General features: G+C 32.2%; 2 protein-coding genes across 6 annotated transcripts; both read right to left on the reverse strand.

The window, feature by feature from the left end:
* Positions 1 to 585: 585 nt before the first annotated feature.
* On the reverse strand, positions 586 to 4,482 carry Pbp95 (proximal sequence element A Pbp95). 4 transcript variants are annotated; one of them, XM_014240335.3, is made up of 6 exons: positions 4,328 to 4,481; positions 4,188 to 4,256; positions 3,778 to 4,119; positions 2,542 to 3,100; positions 1,126 to 2,481; positions 586 to 1,067 (listed from the first exon to the last, which is right to left on the reverse strand). In XM_014240335.3, exons 2-6 carry the CDS (start codon positions 4,212 to 4,214, stop codon positions 742 to 744), a joined length of 2,610 nt encoding a protein of 869 aa, XP_014095810.3. In that variant the 5' UTR covers positions 4,215 to 4,256; positions 4,328 to 4,481; the 3' UTR covers positions 586 to 741. The 4 variants fall into 4 exon arrangements, with proteins under 4 accessions (XP_014095810.3, XP_036233413.2, XP_014095809.3 ...); XM_036377520.2 differs by having other exon boundaries at positions 586 to 1,064; positions 3,778 to 4,256; positions 4,328 to 4,482; XM_014240334.3 differs by having other exon boundaries at positions 3,778 to 4,256.
* Positions 4,483 to 18,061: 13,579 nt separating this feature from the next.
* Positions 18,062 to 20,027, reverse strand: LOC106621452 (KH domain-containing, RNA-binding, signal transduction-associated protein 3). 2 transcript variants are annotated; one of them, XM_014240331.3, is made up of 7 exons: positions 19,887 to 20,026; positions 19,644 to 19,824; positions 19,466 to 19,587; positions 19,060 to 19,403; positions 18,899 to 18,988; positions 18,663 to 18,739; positions 18,062 to 18,436 (listed from the first exon to the last, which is right to left on the reverse strand). In XM_014240331.3, exons 1-7 carry the CDS (start codon positions 20,001 to 20,003, stop codon positions 18,321 to 18,323), a joined length of 1,047 nt encoding a protein of 348 aa, XP_014095806.2. In that variant the 5' UTR covers positions 20,004 to 20,026; the 3' UTR covers positions 18,062 to 18,320. The 2 variants fall into 2 exon arrangements, with proteins under 2 accessions (XP_014095806.2, XP_069967322.1); XM_070111221.1 differs by lacking the exon at positions 18,062 to 18,436 and having other exon boundaries at positions 18,697 to 18,833; positions 19,887 to 20,027.
* Between the last annotated feature and the right edge of the window lie 17 nt (positions 20,028 to 20,044).

Below are 20,044 nucleotides of genomic sequence, written 5' to 3' on the forward strand. Positions count from 1 at the left end.
TGTTAGCAGTTGAATTAATTTGATACTCTAGTCAACCCTACTGGCACAAAGTTGAAAACCGTAATACCAAAAGAAAAGTTGAAGCTTGACAACACTTCAAATTTCAAATCTTCAACACAAAATTCGTTCTAATGGTGATTTTCCAGTTAAGTAACATAGTGACGACAATGAAATTTCTTGGTTAGGTAGATAGGTGTATTACAAATTGTTATATGGGAAAAAAATCGATTTGAATTGTGGCTCTTTTGTATTTAGTGTGCGATATGTATGTATACACATAGATTTGTGATCAATTCAGATTTATTAATGATTGAGTCCTCCAATATTTTCGAGAATTGTTTATGTCCATAATTTTAAGCTCACCCAAAAAGTTAAAAATACACATCTGTTGCTAAAATAGTTATGAGCAATAAAATATTACCATTTGCGTTATAGTCTCATTGATTGATGGGGAAGTTTGTAGAATGAGATTTTCCACGTTCGTTAGCAATTCAAATATCCTAATTTTTATTTAACTGCAAAAAATCTGTCCGCAACTATCCAAACACATTTTTTCAATTATATATTTTTTTCAACTTGTATATGTATGTAAAACACAATGTTTTGAACCGTATACCTATAAGAGGTAGACATAAACACCTCAAACCATTAATATGACATCTTATAGTGTATGACCCAAAATATAATTCAATTCAATTATTTTGTTCATAACCAGAGAATGTGTCTTCTTCATAGTGATTGCTACAGCTCCAGCTCAGTCTTTATATTAGCCTCATCGAAATCTGACTTAGCACGGTTTGCCTCAATGAGAATTCGTTTCTCTGCCGGCTCTGATGATAGACTTTCGGGCAATTTGCCATTTTGCGTCGCCATACATGAATCTTTCGTTGAATCTTGCTGCATCGAGTTTAAACCTTGATCAGATGCCGCTGCAGCACATTTTGAATGTTCATGTTTAATATCATAGGCAGCTGGTTGTTCATTTGTTGCTTTAGAAACAAGCGTGGCAGCACTCTCTGTAAATTCAACGTCTAACAGCAGACTTTTCTCAACCACCGCCATTACTGCTGCAAATATTTAACTAGACATTTAAAAGGCCTGTGAAAATATTCGATCTATTTTTACCTGTTCTGGTTTCAGATGTTGTTGTTTGTAACTTTCTTTTTCGACCAACCGGTTTCGACGTTCGTCGTGGTTTTTTCCCAACTTTCGAAACCTTATCCAGCGACGTACGTTTATACAGTGCCACCGACAAGGATTCCGGATTACCCAAATATTCAGATGAACACTCGTTTTTCACACGAGTTAAATCAAACGCCGATTGACATGCTGAAGTTTCATTTGCACTTGTGACGGTATCTGCTTTGCAATCTTTAGGCGTTATTTCTGCTAATGTTACAGGCGGTGCTCTGATTTGCGATAGTTCCGTAAATCGAGTTGGTTTTAAACGACTTAATAGGGCTGTTTGATAGAGTAATGCACGCATGCGTTTACGAAATTTCTGTACCGCTATATTTTTCTCAATTACGCTTGGTTGGCGGTAATCGCAGTTATCATTCGATTTACATGCTTCTAATTCCACCTGAGCCGACTGCACGCAAAGCGCTCGGAAAGCCATTGCTGTTGACCAACTTGGTGGAAATGCATAGTTGCATGACTTCCAGGAAGACTCGTTTGCTATTTGGTCTTTGGGATGTAGATAAAATGCACAACGGCGTTCAATATGCGGTAGCAGCGAACTGTCAGCAATATATGGCCGCGCAGAATTTGGTTTAAAATCGAGCGATATTGCTACAAAACTTAATAATTCATTTGGTGGTCTAGTACATACATCAGTGCCTAAACAAAAATTATAAGAATATTTAAAGAAATGATAGAGCTTTTGTTCAACAGCACGTAAACGTTCCACGTATGATATTTTCCGAACTTTTTTCCCAATTTTTTTCAACGACAGCACCTCGCATTTTGGAGGTTCCTTAGTTTTCAGTACTTCAGTAAACTTATCAGCCTTTTCTCTAAGTTTCTTAAGCTTTCGATTTGTTGGTACGAGCACAGTGTTAGGATTTTCACGCAATTCTGCGACTTTTTCAACCCAATTTTGGGTTGTAATAACACTATTCTTCATTGTACATGTCTTTTTTCGTGGTATGTCTTCAAGTGTAGCTTCTGGATTTTTCGTAAAAAACTTCTTTATGGTAAGGAAACGTGTACGGCAACTAATACGATTGTGGTTACCCAGAGCTTCAGCACAACGTAACCAAGCCGATGTACCGTGCTCCGATATAAACTCCATAAGTTTCTTATCATCCTCTACAGACCATGGTGTTAACTTATGACGAGTTTGTAAAGTATTTCTGTAGCGCATACGAAGCTGTGTTATAGAGCGATTTGGAAAAAGTGTACGTGGAAATAATGCGAATTTTTCTCCATATTCTTCAACCGCTGCCAGCAATATGAGGTCTTCTTCAGGCGAGAATGGTTCTAAAAGCAACAAAAATGTTAATAAAAATTTATGAAAATTTTATATATTTCGAATGTTACCATGACTAATCTTTGGATCCAAATAATATATGTAACGTTGATGTAATGATTTTTTAGGTTTGTGGGGAAAATAAGACGCCACTGCATTCCAATCGATTACTCCGTTTATGGACTTCTTCTCTATTAATTTTAGTAGCTTAATATCATCACGTTTATCCCAACGACCCCAACGTTGTGTGTCCATAAAACAAACGGCCGTTTGATATTGTATAAAGCATTGATAATCAGAACGTTTCGAAACTGATTTTGCGATGCTTTCCCAATTTTGATAATTATGAATTTGTGCTACATGCAAGAGCCGTTTATTTTCTTCTTCAGACCAAACGCTGCGCTTAAGCGTTGGGTGCAAGTACACATGCCACATTGTTTTACAACTGCTTGGTGAATGTCGATAGTTTAAATTATGTGCAGACACTTGCTCCCAATCAACCTGGAATTTTTCATCCACTTGTGTCAAAAGATTCGCCAACTTCTCTGTATGAACTTTTATATCTAGTCTGAGCTTTTTCGATTTACTACTTTTGTCTCGAATTTGGTGATCTGTTAAGTAGTCAACCACCTGTAAGTAGACCATAAAATCTTTTCGACATATATTAAACAAAATATTAAAGTTATCGTAAGTTTGATAATGGCAGCAGCAGGTATGATTCCAATAGTAAAATCAAACGATATGGCTGGAATATTTACAATTTTGTTGTATAGTATTCAGTTTTATTTAGAATCTGTCTTATTATTAATATGACAATAACTAAATTTGTTGACAAAAACACTGATGTGGAAGTGGCGAACCGAAAGAGGGTATCTAATCCGTGAAATCTTTTTAATCTACTGCATTGTTGACTATTGTCCAGCAGTTGGATCGCAAGTACGTTATATGGATCTCCAATCGAGAGAGGTAATACTATACTAAATTCGTCTATTGAGGTTTCTTTTCACTGGATATTTTTAGGTCTACATGGAAAACGTCGTTTCTATCATAAAAAGATGCACCCATATATCTATCATAAAAAGGTGCCACAAGAAGAACTTTATTTTGAAAGGCTTGAATATCTTTAAAATCTGAACTAGCCGTGTTGCCCCAAATTTGTATTCCCTACGGCCAGATCGGTATGAGTATAAATAGAGCCTAGGTGTTACAAAAGTCGTAGCAAACTTAATATACCCTGTTCAGGGTATAAAAATATTTTTTTTCCCGGTTTTTTTTTTTGTGTTTTGTTTACATTTATCTGACCTTACCTGCTCTTTCACTGCTTGGACCACAGCTTTTTTGTCTAATAATGACCAAACATGTCGACTACATAGCTCGAAGTCCATTGGAAACATTTCGTTCTCCATATTCTTGCGATATTCGTAATCCTGATTGTTTGGACAGTTCCGACATTTAAGATCTTTAAAAAACATATTCCCTTTAAAGAAGAATGTACCGCCTTTAAGATAGGCACCTCGCATTCCAAATCCTCGCTGTTTCTTGCCCAAACTCATTTTCAGTAGTTGCTCGTTTGAAAGGTATCGCTGTTGAACAGCTTGTAATAAGACCTGCAAACGTTTTCTCACTTCTTGCAGACGTTGCTGCATCTCCTGGTTCAGTATTAATGCATTTTCACAATTAACTTGGCTGTATACACCCAATAAGTTTGTTATCTCACCCATGTATCTGGCACTGAATGCTGCATAGTCAGGACAGAATTCCTTTTCGATTTCAGAATCCGACCAATCTATATCAAAATAATTTTAAAATTTGTCATGAAAATACTCATATTTTATAAAATAATTACTTTTAATTTACCTTCAACGCTACAATCTCCAGAAGAATACTTATCAAAATTAATTGATACCATAACTATTTTACCTCAATACTTCTAATCATAAACAAAATTGGATTTCTAAACTAATTGAAAAAGTTTAAAGTTGTGTTTATTCACATAAATTATAATCGATAAGTTTGTTATCGAAAGCAATTCAAAACAGTAATAGATTTTACTTAAGTGCAGACGTACAGAGAACTGATATACGTTATATCAGAGAACGTATATGCAGAGAACTTAAAACAATGAGAAGGTGCAAATTGAATTTTGTATGATGCTCGATTGGTTGGCTGAAAATTTGAGATCAAGGAGTTCACCACTTTCTGTATAGTTTTGCTGTTATTTAACAGAAATGAGAATTTTTAACAACGTTCTCTGACAAAATACGTATCTACCAATATAAAGAGAAAAATGAAATGAAATGAATGAGAAAACAAGAAATACAAATGCCAGAGAACTTAAAACAATGAGAAGGTGCAAATTGAATTTTGTATGATGCTCGATTGGTTGGCTGAAAATTTGAGATCAAGGAGTTCACCACTTTCTGTATAGTTTTGCTGTTATTTAACAGAAATGAGAATTTTTAACAAAGTTCTCTGACAAAATACGTATCTACCAATATAAAGAGAAAAATGAAATGAAATGAATGAGAATATAAGAAATACAAATGCCACTTCACATATGCATGATTATTTTTTGCCATATAAACGATTTTTATGATGAAAAATTGATAAATTATTAATATTTTGCACAAATGCTACATTGATAAAATGTGAAAGATTATGCAAAAAATGTTATTTTACTGTTTTCATAATTTTCTAATTTCAATATTTACAGAATTAATAATTTATGTATGTACATCAATATGTTATATTATATAATATAATAATATATTATCAATTATCAATAAATACATGTGAGCGCACTGCTCTATATGTAAGTATGTATGTACAAATATGCATATGACCGCGCAAAATAAGTAATGCATACACAAATCTACATACATTTAAGCGTACAAATGTAAGTACGTCAGCCAATAAGAAAAATACAAACATTGTTGTACAAAAACAACAATTGTCTCAAATAGCATCAGCACCAGAAATCAATATGGCAGCCAAATTGACAAATCCTAAATTTGTAGTAAATCACACACCAACAACATTTTCATTCATGAACGCTGGCGCACAAGCAATAAGCTAAGTCGTTTCATTCATAAAAGCAAACGCCTTACACATCTCCCCGAGCATGCGTTTGCCAACAAGCGTCTTTTCGCGACGATGGCAAAAGCTAAAAATCATAAATTGAACAAATTTCTGATATTCCCTCTAGAAGGGAAAAGTGACAACCCCTCAAATATGAGTATTAAAATATTTTAGAATAAAAGTGACAACATAGTAAATTTGTCGATTTACAATTCAAGAAACTTTTTAAAGAAAATATTCAATATTCCTCTGATTTATGTATACAGTAAACCCCGGTTAAGTATCACTCCTCCAATCCCTCTTATCTGCCGGTGTCTTGCTGCATCTCACTTTTTTTTTCTTAATTTTTTAAAGAAAACGGTAATTTTTTTTTAAATACATAGAAATAATTTTTTTTGGTACCTCTCGCTTAAGTACCACAATCGCTTATGTACTACAAAGCGCAAAAAATCTGCATCTTTGGTTTTGGCACTTAACCGGGATTGACTGTATTTGTCACACAGTAAGTACGTTCGAATTTTTTGTACACACATTGACTTTGCACTTGCCCATATGCGATGTATGTTTGTAAGAGTGTGTATGGCACATCTCGGATTTTCTACCAACAAAACAATGTTGTGACGCTTTGTCGTCGCGTCAGTTCTTCGACAGATTGACTCTTTGACATAAAAGCAAAAAATGTGTCAACGGAGATTTCACATGAAGTAATGAGTGTACATATCTACATAAAAATACATACAAATGTGTAAACGACATAATATTATATATGTATGTCCTGTTACATATGTTTACACATGCATTTGAAAAGAAAAATTGAAGCATGAATGTGAAATACCGACGGCAAAACACAATTCTGTACTTTTATGACTTATTTTAAGAAATATATCAAAATACTTTAATAGTAATAATTTAAAAGTATTTTGATATATTTCTCATAATAAAGTAAAAATGAATTAACATAAAATATTTTGAAAAATAATAAATAATAGTTCAATAAAAGGGAATATATTTCAAATGGCATATCAATATGCCCAGTTTTGCTCACATATTATATTCTCTTCAATATTCGTCGGTTGGTTATGTTAAGAGAGCGTATGTGTACAGATTCACCGCTGTTATAAAAGCGAAAAATGTTATTTGTTTCTCGTGCATCTGTGGTGAACCAGAGAACTTAGAACAATGAGAAGGTGCAGGTTCGACAGCGAACAATTTGTAGGAATTTATCAAGGAGTTCACCACAGATGCACGAGAAACAAATAACATTTTTCGCTTTTATAACAGCGGTGAATCTGTACACATACGCTCTCTTAACATAACCAACCGACGAATATTGAAGAGAATATAATATGTGAGCAAAACTGGGCATATTGATATGCCATTTGAAATATATTCCCTTTTATTGAACTATTATTTATTATTTTTTAAATTATTTTATGTTAATTCATTTTTACTTTATTATGAGAAATATATCAAAATACTTTTAAATTATTACTAATAAAGTATTTTGATATATTTCTTAAAATAATTCATTAATTGTACTTGACACCATTATGGAGTCATAAAAGTACAGAATTGTGTTTTGCCGTCGGTATTTCACATTCATGCTTCAATTTTTCTTTTCAAATGCATGTGTAAACATATGTAACAGGACATACATATATAATATTATGTCGTTTACACATTTGTATGTATTTTTATGTAGATATGTACACTCATTACTTCATGTGAAATCTCCGTTGACACATTTTTTGCTTTTATGTCAAAGAGTCAATCTGTCGAAGAACTGACGCGACGACAAAGCGTCACAACATTGTTTTGTTGGTAGAAAATCCGAGATGTGCCATACACACTCTTACAAACATACATCGCATATGGGCAAGTGCAAAGTCAATGTGTGTACAAAAAATTCGAACGTACTTACTGTGTGACAAATACAGTCAATCCCGGTTAAGTGCCAAAACCAAAGATGCAGATTTTTTGCGCTTTGTAGTACATAAGCGATTGTGGTACTTAAGCGAGAGGTACCAAAAAAAATTATTTCTATGTATTTAAAAAAAAATTACCGTTTTCTTTAAAAAATTAAGAAAAAAAAAGTGAGATGCAGCAAGACACCGGCAGATAAGAGGGATTGGAGGAGTGATACTTAACCGGGGTTTACTGTATACATAAATCAGAGGAATATTGAATATTTTCTTTAAAAAGTTTCTTGAATTGTAAATCGACAAATTTACTATGTTGTCACTTTTATTCTAAAATATTTTAATACTCATATTTGAGGGGTTGTCACTTTTCCCTTCTAGAGGGAATATCAGAAATTTGTTCAATTTATGATTTTTAGCTTTTGCCATCGTCGCGAAAAGACGCTTGTTGGCAAACGCATGCTCGGGGAGATGTGTAAGGCGTTTGCTTTTATGAATGAAACGACTTAGCTTATTGCTTGTGCGCCAGCGTTCATGAATGAAAATGTTGTTGGTGTGTGATTTACTACAAATTTAGGATTTGTCAATTTGGCTGCCATATTGATTTCTGGTGCTGATGCTATTTGAGACAATTGTTGTTTTTGTACAACAATGTTTGTATTTTTCTTATTGGCTGACGTACTTACATTTGTACGCTTAAATGTATGTAGATTTGTGTATGCATTACTTATTTTGCGCGGTCATATGCATATTTGTACATACATACTTACATATAGAGCAGTGCGCTCACATGTATTTATTGATAATTGATAATATATTATTATATTATATAATATAACATATTGATGTACATACATAAATTATTAATTCTGTAAATATTGAAATTAGAAAATTATGAAAACAGTAAAATAACATTTTTTGCATAATCTTTCACATTTTATCAATGTAGCATTTGTGCAAAATATTAATAATTTATCAATTTTTCATCATAAAAATCGTTTATATGGCAAAAAATAATCATGCATATGTGAAGTGGCATTTGTATTTCTTATATTCTCATTCATTTCATTTCATTTTTCTCTTTATATTGGTAGATACGTATTTTGTCAGAGAACGTTGTTAAAAATTCTCATTTCTGTTAAATAACAGCAAAACTATACAGAAAGTGGTGAACTCCTTGATCTCAAATTTTCAGCCAACCAATCGAGCATCATACAAAATTCAATTTGCACCTTCTCATTGTTTTAAGTTCTCTGGGTGAACTCCTTGATAAATTCCTACAAATTGTTCGCTGTCGAACCTGCACCTTCTCATTGTTCTAAGTTCTCTGTCTAAGTTCTCTGCAAATGCCACTTCACATATGCATGATTATTTTTTGCCATATAAACGATTTTTATGATGAAAAATTGATAAATTATTATTTTTTTGCACAAATGCTACATTGATAAAATGTGAAAGATTATGCAAAAAATGATATTTTACTGTTTTCATAATTTTCTAATTTCAATATTTACAGAATTAATAATTTATGTATGTACATCAATATGTTATATTATATAATATAATAATATATTATCAATTATTAATAAATACATGTGAGCGCACTGCTCTATATGTAAGTATGTATGTACAAATATGCATATGACCGCGCAAAATAAGTAATGCATACACAAATCTACATACATTTAAGCGTACAAATGTAAGTACGTCAGCCAATAAGAAAAATACAAACATTGTTGTACAAAAACAACAATTGTCTCAAATAGCATCAGCACCAGAAATCAATATGGCACACCAACAACATTTTCATTCATGAACGCTGGCGCACAAGCAATAAGCTAAGTCGTTTCATTCATAAAAGCAAACGCCTTACACATCTCCCCGAGCATGCGTTTGCCAACAAGCGTCTTTTCGCGACGATGGCAAAAGCTAAAAATCATAAATTGAACAAATTTCTGATATTCCCTCTAGAAGAGAAAAGTGACAACCCTGCAAACACAGAAATCAATGACAAAAGTGGCAACAAAGCTCTTGTCGATTTAAAATATTTCACAATTCTAAAATATTTTTCCGTGGCTCGCAAAAATCTTCGTCAATATGTATGCATGCTCATATAAATACATACATACCTACAATGATTTGTTGGCAAAGCTGATAGAGCGGCAAGGGAAGCGATGACAATCGGCGAGCGTTCGGTTATTTTCGGCACTTCTCGGATTTTCTACCAACAACACAATGTTGTGACGCTTTGTCGTCGCGTCAGTCCTTCGACAGATAGACTCTTTGACATAAAAGCAAAAAATGTGTCAACGGAGATTTCACATGAAGAATTGAGTGCAGAGAACTTAAAACAATGAGAAGGTGCAGGTTCGACAGCGAACAATTTGTAGGAATTTATCAAGGAGTTCACCACAGATGCACGAGAAACAAATAACATTTTTCGCTTTTATAACAGCGGTGAATCTGTACACATACGCTCTCTTAACATAACCAACCGACGAATATTGAAGAGAATATAATATGTGAGCAAAACTGGGCATATTGATATGCCATTTGAAATATATTCCCTTTTATTGAACTATTATTTATTATTTTTTAAATTATTTTATGTTAATTCATTTTTACTTTATTATGAGAAATATATCAAAATACTTTTAAATTATTACTAATAAAGTATTTTGATATATTTCTTAAAATAATTCATTAATTGTACTTGACACCATTATGGAGTCATAAAAGTACAGAATTGTGTTTTGCCGTCGGTATTTCACATTCATGCTTCAATTTTTCTTTTCAAATGCATGTGTAAACATATGTAACAGGACATACATATATAATATTATGTCGTTTACACATTTGTATGTATTTTTATGTAGATATGTACACTCATTACTTCATGTGAAATCTCCGTTGACACATTTTTTGCTTTTATGTCAAAGAGTCAATCTGTCGAAGAACTGACGCGACGACAAAGCGTCACAACATTGTTTTGTTGGTAGAAAATCCGAGATGTGCCATACACACTCTTACAAACATACATCGCATATGGGCAAGTGCAAAGTCAATGTGTGTACAAAAAATTCGAACGTACTTACTGTGTGACAAATACAGTCAATCCCGGTTAAGTGCCAAAACCAAAGATGCAGATTTTTTGCGCTTTGTAGTACATAAGCGATTGTGGTACTTAAGCGAGAGGTACCAAAAAAAATTATTTCTATGTATTTAAAAAAAAATTACCGTTTTCTTTAAAAAATTAAGAAAAAAAAAGTGAGATGCAGCAAGACACCGGCAGATAAGAGGGATTGGAGGAGTGATACTTAACCGGGGTTTACTGTATACATAAATCAGAGGAATATTGAATATTTTCTTTAAAAAGTTTCTTGAATTGTAAATCGACAAATTTACTATGTTGTCACTTTTATTCTAAAATATTTTAATACTCATATTTGAGGGGTTGTCACTTTTCCCTTCTAGAGGGAATATCAGAAATTTGTTCAATTTATGATTTTTAGCTTTTGCCATCGTCGCGAAAAGACGCTTGTTGGCAAACGCATGCTCGGGGAGATGTGTAAGGCGTTTGCTTTTATGAATGAAACGACTTAGCTTATTGCTTGTGCGCCAGCGTTCATGAATGAAAATGTTGTTGGTGTGTGATTTACTACAAATTTAGGATTTGTCAATTTGGCTGCCATATTGATTTCTGGTGCTGATGCTATTTGAGACAATTGTTGTTTTTGTACAACAATGTTTGTATTTTTCTTATTGGCTGACGTACTTACATTTGTACGCTTAAATGTATGTAGATTTGTGTATGCATTACTTATTTTGCGCGGTCATATGCATATTTGTACATACATACTTACATATAGAGCAGTGCGCTCACATGTATTTATTGATAATTGATAATATATTATTATATTATATAATATAACATATTGATGTACATACATAAATTATTAATTCTGTAAATATTGAAATTAGAAAATTATGAAAACAGTAAAATAACATTTTTTGCATAATCTTTCACATTTTATCAATGTAGCATTTGTGCAAAATATTAATAATTTATCAATTTTTCATCATAAAAATCGTTTATATGGCAAAAAATAATCATGCATATGTGAAGTGGCATTTGTATTTCTTATATTCTCATTCATTTCATTTCATTTTTCTCTTTATATTGGTAGATACGTATTTTGTCAGAGAACGTTGTTAAAAATTCTCATTTCTGTTAAATAACAGCAAAACTATACAGAAAGTGGTGAACTCCTTGATCTCAAATTTTCAGCCAACCAATCGAGCATCATACAAAATTCAATTTGCACCTTCTCATTGTTTTAAGTTCTCTGGGTGAACTCCTTGATAAATTCCTACAAATTGTTCGCTGTCGAACCTGCACCTTCTCATTGTTCTAAGTTCTCTGTCTAAGTTCTCTGCAAATGCCACTTCACATATGCATGATTATTTTTTGCCATATAAACGATTTTTATGATGAAAAATTGATAAATTATTATTTTTTTGCACAAATGCTACATTGATAAAATGTGAAAGATTATGCAAAAAATGATATTTTACTGTTTTCATAATTTTCTAATTTCAATATTTACAGAATTAATAATTTATGTATGTACATCAATATGTTATATTATATAATATAATAATATATTATCAATTATTAATAAATACATGTGAGCGCACTGCTCTATATGTAAGTATGTATGTACAAATATGCATATGACCGCGCAAAATAAGTAATGCATACACAAATCTACATACATTTAAGCGTACAAATGTAAGTACGTCAGCCAATAAGAAAAATACAAACATTGTTGTACAAAAACAACAATTGTCTCAAATAGCATCAGCACCAGAAATCAATATGGCACACCAACAACATTTTCATTCATGAACGCTGGCGCACAAGCAATAAGCTAAGTCGTTTCATTCATAAAAGCAAACGCCTTACACATCTCCCCGAGCATGCGTTTGCCAACAAGCGTCTTTTCGCGACGATGGCAAAAGCTAAAAATCATAAATTGAACAAATTTCTGATATTCCCTCTAGAAGAGAAAAGTGACAACCCTGCAAACACAGAAATCAATGACAAAAGTGGCAACAAAGCTCTTGTCGATTTAAAATATTTCACAATTCTAAAATATTTTTCCGTGGCTCGCAAAAATCTTCGTCAATATGTATGCATGCTCATATAAATACATACATACCTACAATGATTTGTTGGCAAAGCTGATAGAGCGGCAAGGGAAGCGATGACAATCGGCGAGCGTTCGGTTATTTTCGGCACTTCTCGGATTTTCTACCAACAACACAATGTTGTGACGCTTTGTCGTCGCGTCAGTCCTTCGACAGATAGACTCTTTGACATAAAAGCAAAAAATGTGTCAACGGAGATTTCACATGAAGAATTGAGTGCAGAGAACTTAAAACAATGAGAAGGTGCAGGTTCGACAGCGAACAATTTGTAGGAATTTATCAAGGAGTTCACCACAGATGCACGAGAAACAAATAACATTTTTCGCTTTTATAACAGCGGTGAATCTGTACACATACGCTCTCTTAACATAACCAACCGACGAATATTGAAGAGAATATAATATGTGAGCAAAACTGGGCATATTGATATGCCATTTGAAATATATTCCCTTTTATTGAACTATTATTTATTATTTTTTAAATTATTTTATGTTAATTCATTTTTACTTTATTATGAGAAATATATCAAAATACTTTTAAATTATTACTAATAAAGTATTTTGATATATTTCTTAAAATAATTCATTAATTGTACTTGACACCATTATGGAGTCATAAAAGTACAGAATTGTGTTTTGCCGTCGGTATTTCACATTCATGCTTCAATTTTTCTTTTCAAATGCATGTGTAAACATATGTAACAGGACATACATATATTATGTCGTTTACACATTTGTATGTATTTTTATGTAGATATGTACACTCATTACTTCATGTGAAATCTCCGTTGACACAGTTTTTGCTTTTATGTCAAAGAGTCAATCTGTCGAAGAACTGACGCGACGACAAAGCGTCACAACATTGTGTTGTTGGTAGAAAATCCGAGATGTGCCATACACACTCTTACAAACATACATCGCATATGGGCAAGTGTAAAGTCAATGTGTGTACAAAAAATTCAAACGTACTTACGTAAATTCTTTGACAAATACAGTCAATCCCGGTTAAGTGCCAAAACCAAAGATGCAGATTTTTTGTGATTTGTAGTACATAAGCGATTGTGGTACTTAAGCGAGTGGTACCAAAAAAATTATTTCTATGTATTTAAAAAAAATTACCGTTTTCTTTAAAAAATTAAGAAAAAAAAGTGAGATGCAGCAAGACACCGGCAGATAAGAGGGATTGGAGGAGTGATACTTAACCGGGGTTTACTGTATACATAAATCAGAGGAATATTGAATATTTTTCTTAAAAAGTTTCTTGAATTGTAAATCGACAAATTTACTATGTTGTCACTTTTATTCTAAAATATTTTAATACTCATATTTGAGGGGTTGTCACTTTTCCCTTCTAGAGGGAATATCAGAAATTTGTTCAATTTATGATTTTTAGCTTTTGCCATCGTCGCGAAAAGACGCTTGTTGGCAAACGCATGCTCGGGGAGATGTGTAAGGCGTTTGCTTTTATGAATGAAACGACTTAGCTTATTGCTTGTGCGCCAGCGTTCATGAATGAAAATGTTGTTGGTGTGTGATTTACTACAAATTTAGGATTTGTCAATTTGGCTGCCATATTGATTTCTGGTGCTGATGCTATTTGAGACAATTGTTGTTTTTGTACAACAATGTTTGTATTTTTCTTATTGGCTGACGTACTTACATTTGTACGCTTAAATGTATGTAGATTTGTGTATGCATTACTTATTTTGCGCGGTCATATGCATATTTGTACATACATACTTACATATAGAGCAGTGCGCTCACATGTATTTATTGATAATTGATAATATATTATTATATTATATAATATAACATATTGATGTACATACATAAATTATTAATTCTGTAAAAATTGAAATTAGAAAATTATGAAAATAGTAAAATATCATTTTTTGCATAATCTTTCACATTTTATCAATGTAGCATTTGTGCAAAAAAATAATAATTTATCAATTTTTCATCATAAAAATCGTTTATATGGCAAAAAATAATCATGCATATGTGAAGTGGCATTTGTATTTCTTGTTTTCTCATTCATTTCATTTCATTTTTCTCTTTATATTGGTAGATACGTATTTTGTCAGAGAACGTTGTTAAAAATTCTCATTTCTGTTAAATAACAGCAAAACTATACAGAAAGTGGTGAACTCCTTGATCTCAAATTTTCAGCCAACCAATCGAGCATCATACAAAATTCAATTTGCACCTTCTCATTGTTTTAAGTTCTCTGCATATACGTTCTCTGCTAATTTGTAATTCCACAAGAGGGAACATCGAAAAGTATAACTTCGAAAAAGAAAAATACACCACACAATATGCGAAATGCTATAAATAGACACAACGAATATTCCTATATGAAATATCGTTGCGCATGCCTATTTAGATTTATGTTTTCAATTTCTATGATATGACAAATTTATAATTATGAAAAGCCTTCTGAATTAAATCTCTGTATTACCGGTAAAAACCCCAGAATTCATAATAAAATAAACATTTAATAGGCTATTTTTCCAACTTATGTATGTGCGTTATGTGAGCATTTGCTTATTAAAAAGAGGATAACAATAAAACGGTGGCTAAGCGGCCACATTTCCACTTTTGTGGTGGCTGAGGTCGTAAGCGGGAAGGGGTTAAGCACAATCCGAATACGAGCCTATACGTTCGAATCCTAAAACGAATTTTATTTAATTTTTTTATTTTATTAATTGGAGTCTAAGCATATCATAATTCAATTTCTTTAATAGCAAATTTTACTTCCTGAGATAATTAAAATATATCAGGAAAATATAATATGTTCATATGTTTAGGTTTATTGAATATTTCCTTATTATGCGTATTTACACAAATGTGATAATCACACATACATTCTTAAATACACGTACGCTGATGCTTGCTTCTTCTTGCCCCGCACAAGCAATGACTTTTGTCTACGCTTTTTGCTTTTTGCGAGTTGAACGATCGCAGGCAAGGAGGGATTGGGGCGCACTGCCACATAATTATTCAGATATATTTTTATAATCGAATTTAGTTTAAAAACGATTATAGGTATGAATTTATATATATATATAATATATATTATATTACGAAAATAATTCATAAATGCATCAGTATTGTTCAATTCAAATTAAGCAACATAATAACATACTATGAGCCCTCAGTTGAAACGCCTATGTGCATGGTGGCAAGCCAACGAAATTGTGTTGTTGAAAAAAACCAAATGACGACTTTGCCGACAAACATACATATTTATATACATACATACAAACGAGCTCGCATACATATTGACGACAAATTTTGCGCATCGTCGCGGAGTTGACAAAATTTGTTTCAATCGACAATTTTGCGACAATGTCGATCGGCTATGTTGTCTCGTTTGTCCTTTTTGCAGTGGTTTGCTATTGAAAGTTGACTTATGCTCTTTTGAAATATTGCGATTACCAATTGGGCTGCATTTTCATAGCGTCGTATTTAGATAAAATGGGCTAAATCGAAAAACTATGAAACAATGATAATAAGTAAACATATAAAAGTACTATATGGACTGTGCTTAGAATATATAGAAGTAGTTAATGATTTCATATGAATGTCAATTTAATATAAATTTTATAATTTAATGCCATAAATAGTGCATAATATGAAAAAATATAAATATTATTTAAACTCGAATAGGTCATGTTGCCAATTCTCCTTTCTGAAGTGAACATCAGACAAATTCTTCAATTTCTGATTTTTAGCAAATGTTGTGAGGAAGCAGCTTGTGGACATACAAATGCGAGGGGGATGGTAGGATTTTCAGTGGTGGCTGTCAAATTGTAAAATTGAATTTTTCTCGTTTTACTCAATTTCATTCATTTATTTCGCATATGCGTAGGAATTCTATATGAAAACCAAATGTGGCTTACCAGGCGCACAGAAAAAATAGCGCGGCGCAGAGTTATGAACGAGCGCACTTTGCTTTGAAGCAGACGCACGTTCCTTATGAATGAATTTGTTGTCGTTGTAATATGAAATACTTAGAAAATAAGCCGCGAGTTCGCTTAAATATTATTATCCGTTGATGGTGCGTCTACGTTTTTTTGTCACTTGCGCGAATGTTTGATTTTTTGCGAAAGACATATTGAGGGACATACATATGTACATATGTGTACATATATGCAAATATATTTGGACATGCGAATGAACGAAGGCAATTTCAAGAATATTCACATATAGACATATGAACATTGAAGCAAGTAAACAACAATAGCCGTTTGAGTTCACAGATTAGACATAAGAGTATGAATATTGTCTGTGGTGCTGCTTGTATAGCAGACTTCTTTATTTCAACGTGAAATATTTTGCCTAAGTTCAAATCCAATCATATATTATATAGTCCTTTTTTATTTTTATAACCCTTTTTTATGAATTGATATTTGAATTCTATTTTAATATTATTTCCCTGATTATTAAATTTTCCTGTCAGAAGTCAATTACTTTCGTTTTTATTATTTCAATTTTTGTTTATGCGCATATCAAAGAACATCTGTGCATATGTATGTATATACATTTTGCTTATAGAGTGGTGTAGTTCGTTGCGTAAATTGACAGCTGTGGTGACATTTTATTTTCGAACTTGCGCGTTTTCGATGTTCCTTCTTAGCAATTAACATTTTAGTACCAGAGAACGTATATGTATAATATGATGAGTACTCATCAACATTCTCTGCCATAAGTTAGCGGCAACTAAGTGTTTATAATTTTTTTATTCTGGAGAACCTTCTATATCCGGTCATACCCATTTTAACCCCGACAGTCGGGTCTACGTAACCGGAACGGACCCGGAATTTATCCGGTCAAGGATTGTTAACTCGGCAACAATAACAACCACCCCGAATTCGTGGAAATGCTATTCTAAATCACAGCCCAAAAGCCCGTGACAAGCTATGCAAAATTCTTCCTTGAATTAGAAGTGTGTCATATATGTTTTTTAATATACTTTGTTCCTTAAAAAAACAATAAACTTTAAGTATTGATGAATTTCAATATCCTGTCTAATTAAAGATATTTCAAATAAAATTTTTTCATAAATTGCGTTAAATATAGTGAAATTGCATGTATTAGTTTTGAGTTTTTAAACTTAAAATACAAATATATTAAAAACTGCAAGTCTTCGGTAATCGAAAGCTGTATATTATAACACAGGAGAACTTCTTCTATCACCTCGTACTTATCTTACTTAACCCAAAGTTCCCTTTATAAATTTATCCAAATAAATTAGACACATTTCTAATAATCAAATGAGTTTTATTTAAAATATCTGACAAAATCAAATGATAAATACTTACATCAACATGTAAAAGAAAACCAAATTAAACATCTAAGATTATAAATGATAATTATAGGAATTTGTGTTATTTCATGGTTATAATTTATTATTTTTGTTTCAAGGATTATGTAACTTTTAGAATCTCCCTCGTTTTACATTGTTTAATTGATATACTGTTACTTTATACTGTTAAATGTGCGTTAGTTAACTTCAAATAGAATATTATGTTTTTTTTTTTGTTTTGTGAGTTATTTTTCGAATATACGCATATATTATATATATTACATGTTATAGTTTTGAAATTTAAATTTTATAAACATTATATAATGTAAGACACTTTATTTATATTTCTTAATTATTCCAAATGATGGTGGTTTATATGATTTAATAGTTGTGTCGCGAGTACGTTTTAATTCAGTTCCATATATGGCGGTGGGTGGACGTTTATAAGGTGCTGTTGATGGGATAATTTTATATTATTTTGTATTTTATATCGGTTACAAATATTAATGCTTTTTTTTATAATATTTTTATATGTTTTTCAGTCATAACACATCGATTATAAGTAATAAAAATAGATACATAAAAAATAATTAATAGTGTAAATTAGTGGTCATGATGGAATATAAAAATTTTAATAACATAATCATTTATAAATGTGTATATGAAAGCGTACTTACCCTTAACATACCCATAATTATGGATGGGAGTTAGTAAGGTAGTTAGAGTTTCGTAAAATTCCTCATCAGATTCATTTCTGCGAATAATTTTTTTGTCGTAACAAATAGTAAAATTACAAACAAAAAGTTAAATAGGATTTTCAAATAGATAACCCTCAACGGCTGCGTTTACTGGTTATTTTATGTTTTAGGTATAATTAATACTTTTTGTCCCCAATTTAATATATAATACTTACTGGTACATTCCCTGTTGCTCCCCATGGCGGGCAAAATTAATAAATTTAGACGAACTAGGGCCGGTCATCATTCTTTTGTCGAGAACAGATCTAAGTATTAGATAGAAATATTAGGCGTGATAAATCTATCCCCTTTTGTTGGAATTTTTAAATAACTTTACTTGGAATACTGTTTTGCCGACTTGGGATCTATTTCCATTAATTCTAAGAGTTGCTCGTGTGAAACATCATCGTTTTTATCTGGGACAAGATACTTGCGGATCTCAGCTAAGGCGTATGCTATACGCGCGTAGCATTCCGCTGGTGGTGCTATTGTACTAATTTCCACATATAAACTTCGATTCAAATGTGCAAAACGTGGATCTCCTGATTCGCGCATTTCTTCCTCCTTAGAACGATCCCGTATTGAGTTTCGTCCTTTTATTACAATTTTACATTGAGTTTCTTCTTGTAATCGCCGTAAGGAATTACCTTTGGGTCCCAGAATTTTTCCAGTGAAATTAAACTGTAAGGTTGGAAACAGAAAATATCAATAGTCTTCCCATGTATATTAAATGATAAATATACCTTAGGAAATTGCTTGACAGGAACAAATACTTTCTGTGTGACTTTTATAGGTTTTTGTTGGTATACATCTGCATAATACTCTCTACCTGGTATACGTCCTGTAGAGTAAACTCTTTCAAACGCTAAAGTATTTAAAAAATTGTTTTCAATGCAGTCAAAGCAGTTTCAAAGAAATTACCTTCGTCAATTAATAAGGCGCACAAAGGAAAATCTGCACCGAGTCGTTCACGTTCCTCATCCAAGTCAGCCAGAAATTTTTGAGCAAAATTATTTATTCGTGGTATCTCATTTTCTTCTTCCTTTTGTGCATTATTAGTCTTATGTACATGTTCGGCCATATCTTGTTTTTTTCTTAAAAACTAACAAAAAGAAACGAGTTTTTGCAATACAAAATTAAATTAGAGAAAAATTGGCTACGTACCTCTAGAAAGGATATTTTTGTAGTGGAAGTGTAACCAAACTGAGGCAATTTGTGGATATGCTGCCAGATTTCGCAATACTTCATTAGTGTTCTGGTGAAAAATAATCGACTGGCCATTAAGATTAGATCATAGCAAGAGAATTTTACTTTTCTTTATT

The sequence above is a fragment of the Bactrocera oleae genome, chromosome 2, assembly GCF_042242935.1.
Source record: "Bactrocera oleae isolate idBacOlea1 chromosome 2, idBacOlea1, whole genome shotgun sequence".
Lineage (NCBI taxonomy): Eukaryota > Metazoa > Arthropoda > Insecta > Diptera > Tephritidae > Bactrocera > Bactrocera oleae.